This window comes from Typopeltis vanoorti, chromosome 7 (genome assembly GCF_054136105.1).
Source record: "Typopeltis vanoorti isolate ZY-2024b chromosome 7, IOZ_Tvanoo_1.0, whole genome shotgun sequence".
NCBI classification, from domain to species: Eukaryota; Metazoa; Arthropoda; class Arachnida; order Uropygi; family Thelyphonidae; genus Typopeltis; species Typopeltis vanoorti.
Window position 1 is genome coordinate 98,970,762 of NC_143555.1, and position 12,823 is coordinate 98,983,584.

At 38.3% G+C, this 12,823-nt stretch overlaps 1 protein-coding gene across 1 annotated transcript in view; it reads left to right on the top strand.

The window, feature by feature from the left end:
• The window catches only part of LOC150104897 (ankyrin repeat and sterile alpha motif domain-containing protein 1B-like), a 124,738-nt gene that overhangs the window by 56,979 nt on the left and 54,936 nt on the right, over positions 1-12,823 (top strand). Inside the window, exons 13-14 of the mRNA XM_090395083.1 lie at positions 231-542; positions 12,439-12,560. Of these exons, the coding sequence (XP_090251209.1) occupies positions 231-542; positions 12,439-12,560 (434 nt within the window). The remainder of the gene's footprint in view (positions 1-230; positions 543-12,438; positions 12,561-12,823) is intronic.

Sequence of the window (12,823 nt, forward strand, 5' to 3'; positions counted from 1 at the left end):
TTTAAGATAGTAGAATATCCTTTCTCTTTCTTTCTTCTATTTTCTTTCTTATTTTTATTTTATTTTTCTTCCATTCTTTCATTTCTTTTTATTTATGTTCGTTTGTCCTTTTTCTTCCTATTTTGTTTCTTCGCTTTTTTTTTTGTTCATTTTCTCTTTCATTCTTTCTTCTTCTTCTCCTTCTTCACTCTTTCTTTCTTGTGAATTCTTCTTGATATATCCCCCTTTAGGATTGTGTCGCGGTTCAAGTACATGTTCATCGACATGTACATGCGACCAACAGATGAAATCGGGGAAAGAGCGAAACGCACCATTTGCTGACGGTAATTTAACTAGCCGAACAAAGATGCTTATCAGAGAAGATCTCGATGGAAAAGTAGAAAAAGCGAACATTTCATTGATGAGTCCATTAGATGAAAATGCTGAGTGGTTGGACGTAGCTGATCTGATGGTATCTTATGGCGGTGGACTGGCAAGAGAATCTGTATTTGCACGAGAGATGGAAGAACAGTTTTTAAAAACGATGATACAACTCCGAAAAGGTAAACAAAAAAAAAAAAAATATATATATATATATATATATATATTCTAATACGAAAATTTTTATAAGAGTATATAATAATTTAAATAAATATATTTCATTTTATAAAAATCTTAATACAATAATTGGAGTGGTGGTCTCACGCCGGGCAATTCAAAATCATTTATTTAAGCACTTGTCCTTTATAACCTTTCGTGCGGCATAATCATTGCGACTATTTTTCTTCAACATGCAAATTATTTCCTCTAATACAAGCAGATGGTCATATTTTTGAAAAAGGTAATTAAAATTATTAAAATTTTTCTGTTGGTTCGAACTTTCTTTGTCTCCAAACTAAGACAACGATCCTGAAAGGATTACACATAACCAGCAAGAGAAGATGAGAAAATTGATAATCCAATTAAACAAACAACAACAACAACGTTACTGGCTTGCTGGGTGAAGCATAAAATGCTTTTTGTTGTCCCCTTTGTCTGTGTCGAGAAGCTTGATGGGGGGGGGGGAGGTGAGCCTTATGCTCGCACTTTGTGAACTATGGAGTTAACTCTGTTCTGCTGAGAGCAGGATTGCCTTGGGACTTTTATGCTTGTGATAGTCATGTTCACTATAACTGGAAGCTTGTCTGATTAATGGGTTGGGATGAGAATGCGCCTTGCTGAAGAACTTTTCCGCATGGTCATGAAGGAGAGAATGGATGTCTGGGGTTCCGGTTTCTCTGTGGATCTGCGTGTTTCTGACGAACCATGGAGCGTCCAAGATCATCCGCAGGAGTTTGTTTTGTATCCTCTGTAGTTTCAGGATATTAGATTTGGATGTGTGACTCCATGCCGGGGATGCATATGTGATTACTGGTCGAATTACCATCTGATATAATAACAACTTGTTGCGTGTATCCTATTTGCTGTTGCGGTTGATCAGGGGATAGAGTTGGGCTATGGTTCTGGATGTCTTTGTGCCTATGAGCTTGATGTGAATGTTGATATTTAGCTTTTTGTCTAGCTGTACTCCAAGGTATTTGGTTTCTGTCTGCCATGGTATCTTTTTTCCGAGGAGTTGAATGTCATCTAGGATGAAGGCTTTGCGTCTGGTGAATATAGCTGAGCTTTTGATGGGGTTTACTTGTATCTTCCAGTCCGAGAACAATTTCTCTAGCTTTGTAATGGTGTCCTGGAGACGACTGATCACCAGGTGTGGGCAGAGAGATCTTGTCATTATTGCTGTGTCATCGGCATACAGGGCTGTGATGGTAATCCTCAGGTTCTGTGGAATGTCAGCCACGTAGATTGTGAAAAGTAAAGGAGCCAACAGGGATCCCTGTGGTACTCCTGCCAGGATTTGGCGCCTAGTTGAGATGATGCCATTTATTTTTATATCATTTATATCATTTTATATTATCCATGATATATTATATATCATGGATCTGTCAGTGAGGTATGATTTTATTAGACGGGTAAGGTTTGTTGGTATGTTGGCCTGAATGAGTTTGTAGAGTAATTCTTGATGCCATACCTTATCAAAGGCCTTGGCAATATCCAGAAAGACTGCAGCTGTGTGAAGGTTCCAGTTGTATCCTTGAGTGATATGCTCCACTAGTCGGTGTATTTGTTGCACTGTGCTATGTTCACGGCAAAAGCCAAATTGTTCGTTTGGAATTATTACTAATTGTTCTGATTTTTCTTGTAGTCTTGAGAGGATGATTTTTTCAGCAATCTTTCCTAGGTTGGAAAGCAGGCTTATTGGACGGTAGCTTTGGGGGAGTTGTGGATTGTTTCCTGACTTTTTTATTGGTATGATGTCGGCTGTTTTCCATGCAGTGGGGAAGTGTTGTATCCTTAGTGTTGCATTGGTTATGTTAACCAGGTGCACAATAGCCTTTCGAGGAAGTAGTTTAATGATTCTGTTTGTAATTCCATCTGGACCTGGAGCTTTTTTGTTGTTAAGATGTTTTATGATGTTGGTTATTTCCATTGGAGTAGTGGGGGTGATGCTGCCTGAGGTCTGTCTTAAGGTACGCTTGACCTGCTGGTGGACTTTATATATATGTGGTGATGTTTATGTTGTCATATGGTGGGCTGCATTGTTTTTCTAGGTTTTCTGCTATTGCTTCTGCTTTTTCTTTAACAGTGTGCGCCATTCCATGTGCAGTTTGCCAATTAAACAAGGACGCAGGACATATATGGCGCAGAGGGTGAAGCTTGACGCTTTCATATTCCCTATTGCCTGTTTCGGGAGCAGTGATAGGAGAGATTTGTGAGCTATTTTAGCTCGTCTTAATGAGCAGAAGTTGTTATTCGTTGTTGAGTGTTAGGATGGCTTTCGGTCTTTTATGTTTCCAGTGGTCATTACCGTCATAGTTTCCGGCTTGCTGAATTAGTTGGTTTGGATGCGTAGATGTCTTTATAAAGAATTTTTCTGCTAGGGAGCGTAGTAGTGGAGAGATGTAGGGGATATTTATGTCCCGGTAGATCTGAGCGTTCCTGATGAACCACGGGGCGTCCAGTATCATTCGCAAGCACTTGTTCTGTAATCTTTGTAGCGTGAGGATGTTTGTCTTGGAGGTATGGCTCCAGGCTGGGGAGGCGTATATAACTGTGGGAGGGATCACTGTCTTGTACAGTAGAATTTTGTTTCTTGAGCTTAGTTTGCTGTGTCTGTTGATCAAGGGGTATAGCTGGGCGATAACTTTTGAAGCTTTGGTGGATGTGCTCTTGATGTGACTGTCGAAGCATAATCGCTTATCGAGAATTATTCCGAGGTATTTTGCTTCAGTTTTCCAGGAAATTTTGGAGTTGAACAGGGTGATGTCTCCTTTGGGGGATGCTCGTCTTCTTGTGAAGAGTGGTGTTTTGCTTTTCTGAGGGTTTAATTGTAGTCGCCAGTCTTTAAACCATTTTTCTAGATTCAGGATGGTATCTAGTAGTTTTTTGGTAACGAGATATGGTTGACGAGATCTGGCTAGAATAGCCATGTCATCAGCATAAAGGGCGATGGTGGATGTGAGAGGATTTTGAGGGATGTCTGCCATATAGATGTTGAACAGGATCGGGGATAGCAGTGATCCTTGAAGAACTCCAGCGAGGATTTTCCGTTGGTTTGAGACCGTCTCATTGATTTTGACTTGCATCCTCCTGAGAGGATGATTTGATCAGGTGTATCATGTTTAGTGGAAGGTTAGCGATGATAAGTTTGTAGAGTAGGCCTTGGTGCCAGATCTTATCGAAGGCCTTTGAGATGTCTAGGAAGATGGCTCCAGTGTGTTGATTCCAATTAAATCCTGTGGTGATGTATTCTACCAGTCTATGGATCTGTTGGGTGGTGCTGTGATTTTGACCGAAGCCAAATTGTTCTTGTGGAATGATGTTTAGTTGATTGACATGATCTTGGAGTCTGATGAGGATGATTTTCTCAGCTATTTTCCCCTAAATTGGATAGCAGGCTGATGGGACGGTAATTTTCAGGTAGGTGTGGGTCTTTGCCTGGTTTGTGAATTGGGATGATGTCAGCTATTTTCCATGACTGGGGAAGTTCTGCCATTTGAGGATGGAGTTGATGATGTTTGCCAGATGTGGTATGGCTTTACGTAGTAGTGCCTTGATGAGTTGGCTAGTGATGCCATCAGGACCTGGGACTTTTTTTGATCTTGAGATGGTTGATGATGCCGGTTATTTCAGTAGGTGAGGTAGACATTATAGGGCTTGGATTGACATCGGGACGATTTACTGTGAATCTGACTTTACGATGAATCTTGTATACATGGCTGATGTTTAGGTTCTCATATGCAGGACTGCATTGTTTCTCTAGGTTTCTTGCTATGGCTTCGGCTTTGTCAGCATCTGTGTATGCAAGGTACTGTTCTGCTTGCAGAAGGGGGGGGGGGGATTTGCGCTTGTTCCTGAGGTTGTTTAGGAATTTCCATATGGAATGATCTGCTGTGGATATGGAGGTGAGCTTGTTGTCCCATTGTTTGGTTCCTGTGGTTCTGAAGAGCTTCTCGGACAGATTTGTTTAATCTGTTGAGGGCTATTTTGTCCTGGGGAACACGAGTGTTGTGATATCTTTTTCTTTGTCTGTTTTTTTCCCTTATTAAGTCCATGATTTCTTCCGGGAGACGATTTTGTTTGTGGGTAATCGTGGATACTGTGGCTGCTGTTATGGCTTTATTGATTTGATTGGTGAGGTTCTTTATTGCCGTATCTATTTCTTCCTTGGCTTTTATATGGGGAACCGGACCAGTGTGTTCTGGTCACTTTCCTAAGTTTCTCCCAGACAATGGGGGTTTGGGGGGGTGACTGGTCTTTGTTCCCTAAGTGAAGTAGGATTGGGTTGTGGTCTGATGATAATTCGTTCAATGCTTGAATGCTATGCTGTTATTTGATGTTGTGTAGGATGGCGATGTCTAGGTTGTCGGCTGTGCCAGTTGGGCTGTGGTGGGTTGGTTCAGTGGGTCCTGTTACGACAGCGTTGTTTAATTCTGTGTAGCTGAAGAGGATACGGCCATTTTTATTTGTGGTTCTGCTGTTCCAGGAGGGATGTTTGGAGTTTAAGTCCCCAGCGACGATGATGGATTAATTTGTGCCTAGTACAGCATCCAAGTCGGAAAATAGCAGGATCTTAGCAGGGGAGTTGTAGGCGGCGTAGATTTTAAGTCTTCCAGTTGAGTTTGTGTGGACTTCGACACCGGTGAGATCTTGGTTGGAGGTTAGAGGGGTGAGTATTCCATTGTGCCTGATGCAGTTCCTGATAAATATGGCTGTACCACCACCTCTGTAGTCCAGTCGGTCATTTCTATATAGTGTGTAGCCTCTCAGTTTTGGATTGTCTGCAGGTCTTAGATGAGTTTTATTAATTAGGATTGCGTCAGGGTTGTATCTGTGAGAGAATTCTTGAAGCTCCAGTGTCTTGTTTTTTAGGCCATTCGCGTTCCAAGCGGCGATCTGTAGTGAGTCTGGGAGTAATCTAGTTTTATTCATTAACAAGCATTGATAATATGGTTTGAGTTTCTTTTAGAAATCTTGTTGTGGAGTTTGGTGAAGGGTTTGACTTACTGAAGTCTTGAAGCATGTTTGCCAGTGAGGCTGTGATGACTGTTGTCATGTTTGGAAGAATTTGGTCCTACTTCGGTGTATGTCCTGCTTCGACGGTGGCTTTCCAGACTGTTGGTATTTTCCATTTGTGAGAGCTGGTATTTTGTTGTCTTTTGTTGGGTGTCAGGCAACTGGGGAGCCGTCAACTCTGGTGCCTGTGGGCAGGGTTGAGAGATCTGTTTCCTTTTGTTGTCTGTTTTATTCTTAGGGTAGAGACTGCAGCCTCTGTAGTTTGCCGGATGGGTGGGCCTCCGCAGTTCGCGCATTTGGCTGGTGAGGTCCTGGGTTTTGAGCAGGTTGCTGTGGGGTGGTTTTGCCCACATTTGTAGTCTACTCTGCAGAGTTTCTGTGCGTGTCCGTACTTCTGACATCTATAGCACTGGCTCGACGAGGCTCTTTTCTTTAGTGGTTGTGTTGTGATTTTCAGACCACAGATCGTTGTTATGTTGTATATGTTCTGGTGTGTTTTGGGTATCTCAACGAGTACTAGGGGCATTGGACTCTTGTCAGCTCGTAGCATTCTGCTAATCTTGACAGGTGGGAGATCGTGGAGGCAGAGGTCTTTAGTAATTTCATCTGTGCAGATGTTTTCTGTTACTCCCCTGAGTACAACTTTCAGGTTTTTCTCCGACTTCATTGAGTAAGTATGATATTTAATATTTGACTCATCCATGGTTTTTGTGAGGAGTCTGTAGTCGCCTACTGCGGCAGGCTTTTTTAACTCCGTCGTCTACTTTTTTTGCCCATAAATAGGCAATTTGGTGGTTTGCATAATAGGCCTAAGGGCCGTCCAACGTTCTTTTTCCCGTAGAACAATTGGAGGAACATTTTCGTTGTTGGGTGTGGGTAGGTCAGTGGTGGGGGTTATCTTCTTCCATCCCCTCGTTTATCTGAGTCTCCGCTGTTTTATGTTTTTTCCGTGTATTTTGGAGTGGGAGCAGAGATTATCAGGTTCGTCTTCCCTTCTTCCCCTGGTGTTGAGTTGTCCCCTTCTGTGAAGTCGTCTGTCGCTGAATATAGGTTTAGAAACCCTGGCCACTCTACCTCAAATTTCTTCAACAGTTTTTTGATGGGGTCGAGCGCCAGCTTTTTATCCAGCGATTGGATAAAGTCATCGGGACTTAAATTGTTCATGTTTAAAATATTCAAATATATGCTTACCTGAGCTGAATCTCAAGGACTTCCGTATATCGTATAAACACAAAATACATCACACTAAAGGACTATCGTGAGACCGCAATCAACACTCAAATCACAATTCTATACGTAGTCATTAGAGCGTCATTACTATTTGAAAAAGCCAATTAAACATAAACATAACATCATTGGCCAGAAGGGTGAAGTAAGATGCTTTTATTCCCCGTTGTCTGATAAGGAGGATGAATTGAAGGAAAGATTTATGAGCTGAGAGCTCGCCCTGAGGGGCACGGAGTTTAGTCACTGTTGCAAGTATTTAGGATGGCTTTTGGCCTCTTGTATTTGAAGAGGTCAGTCTCTTCATAGTTTGCTGCTTGTTTAACTAGATCGTTGGGGTGTGTAGAGATCTTTGAGAAAAATTTTTCTGCTGTAGTTAATAGGAAGGAGTAGATGTAAGGGATGTTTGTATCTCTATGCAGTTGCACGTTCCTTACAAACCACGGTGCGTCCAATATCATGTAAACACCTATTTTGCACTCTCTGCAGTCTGAGGATGCTGGAGTTGGATGTGTGGCTCCAGGCTGGAGAGGCATATGTCATCATTGGGCGGATCGTCAACAGGTAGAGGAACACTTTGATTCTGGTATTCAGTCTACTTTTTCTATTTATTAGAGGGTAAAGGTGTGCAATAGTTTTAGATGCTTTCGTACATAAGGATTTGGTGTGTGGGTTGAACGTTAATCTTTTGTCCAGAATTACTCCAAGATATTTTGTTTCTGCTTGCCAGGGGATTTTGGTGTTGAAAAGATAAAGGTCCCCCATGGGAGTTGCCATTCTTCTGGTGAAAAGTATTGCTACACTCTTCTGGGGATTCACTTGTAATCTCCATTTGGAGAACCAATGTTCTAGTTGTAGCAGGTTTTCTTGCAACTTTTTAGTGACAAGATGAGGTCGTAGAGATCTGGCAAGAACTGCTGTGTCATCCGCATAAAGTGCTAAGATGGATGTCATTGGGTTGTGCGGGATGTCTGCCATATATATTGAGAATAAGATCGGAGTCAGTAGGGAACCTTGAGGAACTCCCGCAGAGATCCGTCGCTGACTTGAAACTGTACCATTTATTTTGACTTGTGTGTCTGTCCTGGAGGTAAGATTTAATTAGGTGGACGATACTTGATGGTATACCTGCTGAAATGAGTTTGTGTAGTAATCCCAAGTGCCATATTTTGTCAAAAGCTTTCGCTATGTCAAGGAAGACTGCTCCGGTGTGCTGGTGCCAATTGTATCCGGTGGTGATATACTCAATTATCCTATAAATTTGTTGAGTAGTACTGTGATGTTGTCTGAATCCAAATTGTTCCCTAGGAATGATATTTAACTCATTTACTGAGGCGTGAAGTTTAGAGAGAATGATTTTTTCAGCAATTTTGCCTAAGTTTGAGATTAGGCTGATGGGGTCGATAGCTTTCAGACAGGTGTGGATCTTTACCTAGTTTATGCACTGGGACTACATCTGCGACTTTCCAATAGCTGGAGAAATAGTTAAATCGGAACATGGCGTTGATTATGGTGGTGAGATGTACGACAGCTCTTCGGGGAAGCAGTTTTATTACTCTATTTGTTATGCCATCTGAGCCAGGGGCTTTTTTATTCTTTAGTTTCTTTAGAATTTCATAGATTTCCGCTGGTGAGGTGTTTGGAGGTATGTTGTTGAAGGTATCGGTGACTTTCAGTGCATGTCTGACATGGAGGTAGATTTTATAGACATGTTTGAGCCAATTAAACAACTTAACGTAATAAACTAAAGTATAAATAGATTTAGGATATAAAAGGGTGCAAAAAATATAAGTCATATAAAAAAATTAAAAAAAAGGAAAAAGGTCACAAAATAAGGAAATTAAAATGATATGTTTATTATCCTAAGATATTTTATAGCAAATATTATATTTTAAAATATATTAACTATATTTTTTATCTAAGATATTTGAATTATGGAGATTATTTATCATGGAATGTAGATTTACCATTAAAAAAAAACCCTATAAAGGTTAGGAATTTCAAATATTTTGGTAGCAAAAAGACAATAAATAAAATGTAAAAGACTCTTACAAAAATACAATTATCCACATAATTATGGACAATTATATTATGCTTTGGACAATTTTTATGTATAGGTAGTGAATTCGAATTCTACTGTTTGTGAATGTCTTTAAGTGATATTCAACGATTTATAGGATCTTAATAAATAATCTGCAAGATTATGACCTTTTTTTTGGATGGAGTCACATAAAAAAAATAACGTTATATGTGTGATTTTTTGTACTGCATTTCAATTGTATAAGTTCGATTGAAAATATGAAAATATTAAGGGAAAAACGTAATCTTTCCAAAGAAAATATCGATTTAAAATGCAATTTATTAAAGATATGAAGTGTTTATTAGTAAAAGCATGCTCTGTTTAAATCGTGCTCATGTATCACAAGCCCCCCCCCCCCCCCCCGTGTGTGTGTGTGTCTAAAGAAGTCATCAGTAAAAAAAAGACTTCATGCAAAAAAAAAAAAAAATACTAAAATGCTCTAAAATTTTAATTATAACAAATTTTGCAATAAGCTTATTTGGAAGTCTTCATAAAATAGGGAGAAATATGCATTTATGCAGAAAGGGAGAGAGAGAGAGAGAGGTAATAGGTCTATGCTTGATCCATACATTCTTTTAGTGTTCATTTGTTTAAATTCTTCGAAGAATCTGTTAATTTTTGACAGAATTCTTGGAATATTTTCATTTGCTTGGGATCAAGTTTGCATATTTTTGCATTCACTTACATTTTTAATGCTGACAATATTACCAAATCAAGATTCTAATATTAATTGCTGTGACTTAATTATTAAGACTAGACACCGTCTGAAAGTTACTGTTGTTTCATAAAAAGTACTGAATAACCTCTGACCTTTAAGAAGAAAAGCAATCCACCTTACGTACAGCACGCAAACGTAACTGGTGGAACGATAATAAGTTTGATTCTGGTCATTTATGAATATGATAATATTTCGGATATTTGCTAGTCTTGAGAACAGCCTCAAAACCGCGGACATCGAGTCAGTGAGATTTTGAAAACACCCCTTAGATATTCTTTTCCTGAGGACATGAATTTCTCCAGTTCATTTGGGTATATGATAGAACATTCATTGTATCATATCCCTCAAGAGACACACACACACACACACACACACACACACACACACACACACACACACACACACACACACACACACACACACACACACACACACACACACACACACACACACACACACACAATGGGATTGAGATGCGGTGAGTTAGGAGAAGAGGAGGATAATTTTAGGGTAACGTCACTATCCTGTCGGCAATCTTGGACGGTACTGCGACATCAGAATCCAAGTAAATGGAAGCATAGGTAGGTTTTTGGTTCTCTTGGCAAATTCGAAACTACGAGCTTTTTTTTTCTTTGTGTGTGTGTGTGTGCGGGCCAATGAATCGAAGCTATGGAATCAGTTATATCAAAGGAATCTAAAAAGTTCCAGGTAAACATACCTCATCGTCACAGAAACTGGAATTCACTGATGATGTGGCCTGGGTTTTTACTCAAGTATGCACGGGTTGTTAAATCCCCCAAAACGAGCAAACAGGTTAGAAGAACAAACACAATTAATAGACAACGCTAGCCTCATTCTTAGTTGCCTATACGGTTTTTTCATCACATAAAAACAAATACACTGACCAGAATACATAATACAATGGCGTCATAGCCTTAGGTGCTTCGTCAAGAACAAAAAAAAAAAAATACCCCCCCCTTCCACACACGAGCAGCTAACTCACCTTCACTTGAAGAAAAGCACTTATAGCACGGAATTTTTCAGACTGATCTGTAGAAGATGCCGGATATTGAAGGTCAAAAGCAAAATGCAAGTACTGCATACTTGAACCTCCTTTTACATTTTTTTTTTTTCTGAATTAAAAATTCTCTTCATTTGTTAAAATGAACGTAATCTTACATTATTACTAAACAAACATACATTTTATTACAAATTATTGATTTTAATTATTAGAACGTCGTTTGATTGTTGTTAGAAATACCAACACTTCTTAAATTAAGGGGATATTAAATCCCACATAGTTTTAAAACCGAATAAGAAACTCAAAGATTGGAATCAGAGAGTTTCTTGCCGAATATAGTAAACTATAAAGTATCGGCGACACTAGCGTTAGCCAATGCAAGTGATCCTAGTACGTAGTACAATACCGGATGACTCGTTGCAAAGGTGGGGGAATTCAGATCGCTATTCTTAGGTATTTTCCATAATGTAAAAACACATTTCCTAGGAAATGTATGCTGTTATTACATTATGGAGGGAGGTCACTACCCAGACCGGTTTCAGCCTTTTTTGAGGCTTCATCAGTGAGTAGCTAGACCTAATACCAAAGTGTATAGCGAAAAGAACTTATATACTCTGCGAACGAGTTTTCCAAACAGGTGCATACTGCATACTTGAACCTCCTTTTACATTTTTTTTCTGAATTAAAAATTCTCTTCATTTGTTAAAATGAACGTAATCTTACATTATTACTAAAAAAAAATTATGGAAAATTCCTAAGAATAGCGATCTGAACTTCCCCCACCTTTGCAACGAGTCGTCCGGTATTGTACTACGATCACTTGCATTGGCTATCACTAGTGTCGCCGATACTTTATAGTTTACTATATTCGGCAAGAAACTCTCTGACTCCAATCTTTGAGTTTTTTATTCGGTTTTAAAACTATGTGGGATTTAATATCCCCTTAATTTAAGTAATGTTTTCCTTGCCGAAATGAAGCTTTTTAGCTCTTTATACTTAAGTGACACTGCGTTTAAAATTCTTTAAGCAAAGAATACAAAAGGCCTTCTACTTTAGAATATTTCTATTTTTCGTATGCAAAAATAAAATTGGTTTATACGTTAAATGTCTCTTTTTTAGATATATTAATTCTCAATACTCAAGATTTGGACATTTGTCGATATTGTTAAAAACTATTGAATTACAATTATATATATATATATATATAATTCTTATCATAAAAATTATTTTACTGCATACTCTTATTTTCACTAAAAATTGCGAAACCATATTACGTAATATGCTAAGTCTAGATCCCTTCTGGCATAATATGAATTTGAGAGCATAATATGCGATTACAGATTGGTTTTCAAATGATAGGAAACAGTTTATAATTACATCGACATTATATGACATAACCCTGTTAGAAAATATATTGATAAGGAATGAACGGATACGAGCACATGACATCAAATTAATATATATGCTTTATACAATATAAAATTAAAATTATAAAACTGTTATAAAAATATCCATATAAAATTATAGTTTATATATAATTTTATATGGATATGGAAATACAATTTACAAGAGGGAGTGTATGTTCTACTTTCTATCTAAAACCATGGAGAATGAGTGGCTATTTGTAAATTTCCTTGAAAGGTTCCATCTTATTCTTATATTTTAATCAAAACCGGCATTTCATCGTGAATTTTTTGTCGAGAAGAAAATCATACATAAGCATGTACATTGCTTATATTATGCAAAATTAGTATATTTATTTAATTTTAACTATTACTTAAAATTAAATTTTCTTTATAGAATTTCAACAGACATCTTTGAACAAAGGTTTTGCGACAATAGCAGACTGGTTAAAAAGTTTGGAATTAACCGAATATACAGATATTTTTATTGCAAACGGGTTTGATGATGTGGAGTTTCTGGTAAGTCAATTTTTTTTCTATTTGATTTCAATAATTAGGACACGTAACGATAATATTTGTCATTTTTAGATGGGTTTTGAAAAATACTTAAGAATGTAGATTCTATTTATTTGTCCGTACTCATGTTATTCCTTCTATTTGATTGAATGAATTTTTAATGAAGGCTGGTATTTCGGATCTTTGCCATTAAAATAATCTCCTTGCATTGGTTGTTTGCAATTGTTCATTAGTTCTGAACTCGAATAGTGTGTGTGTGTGTGTGT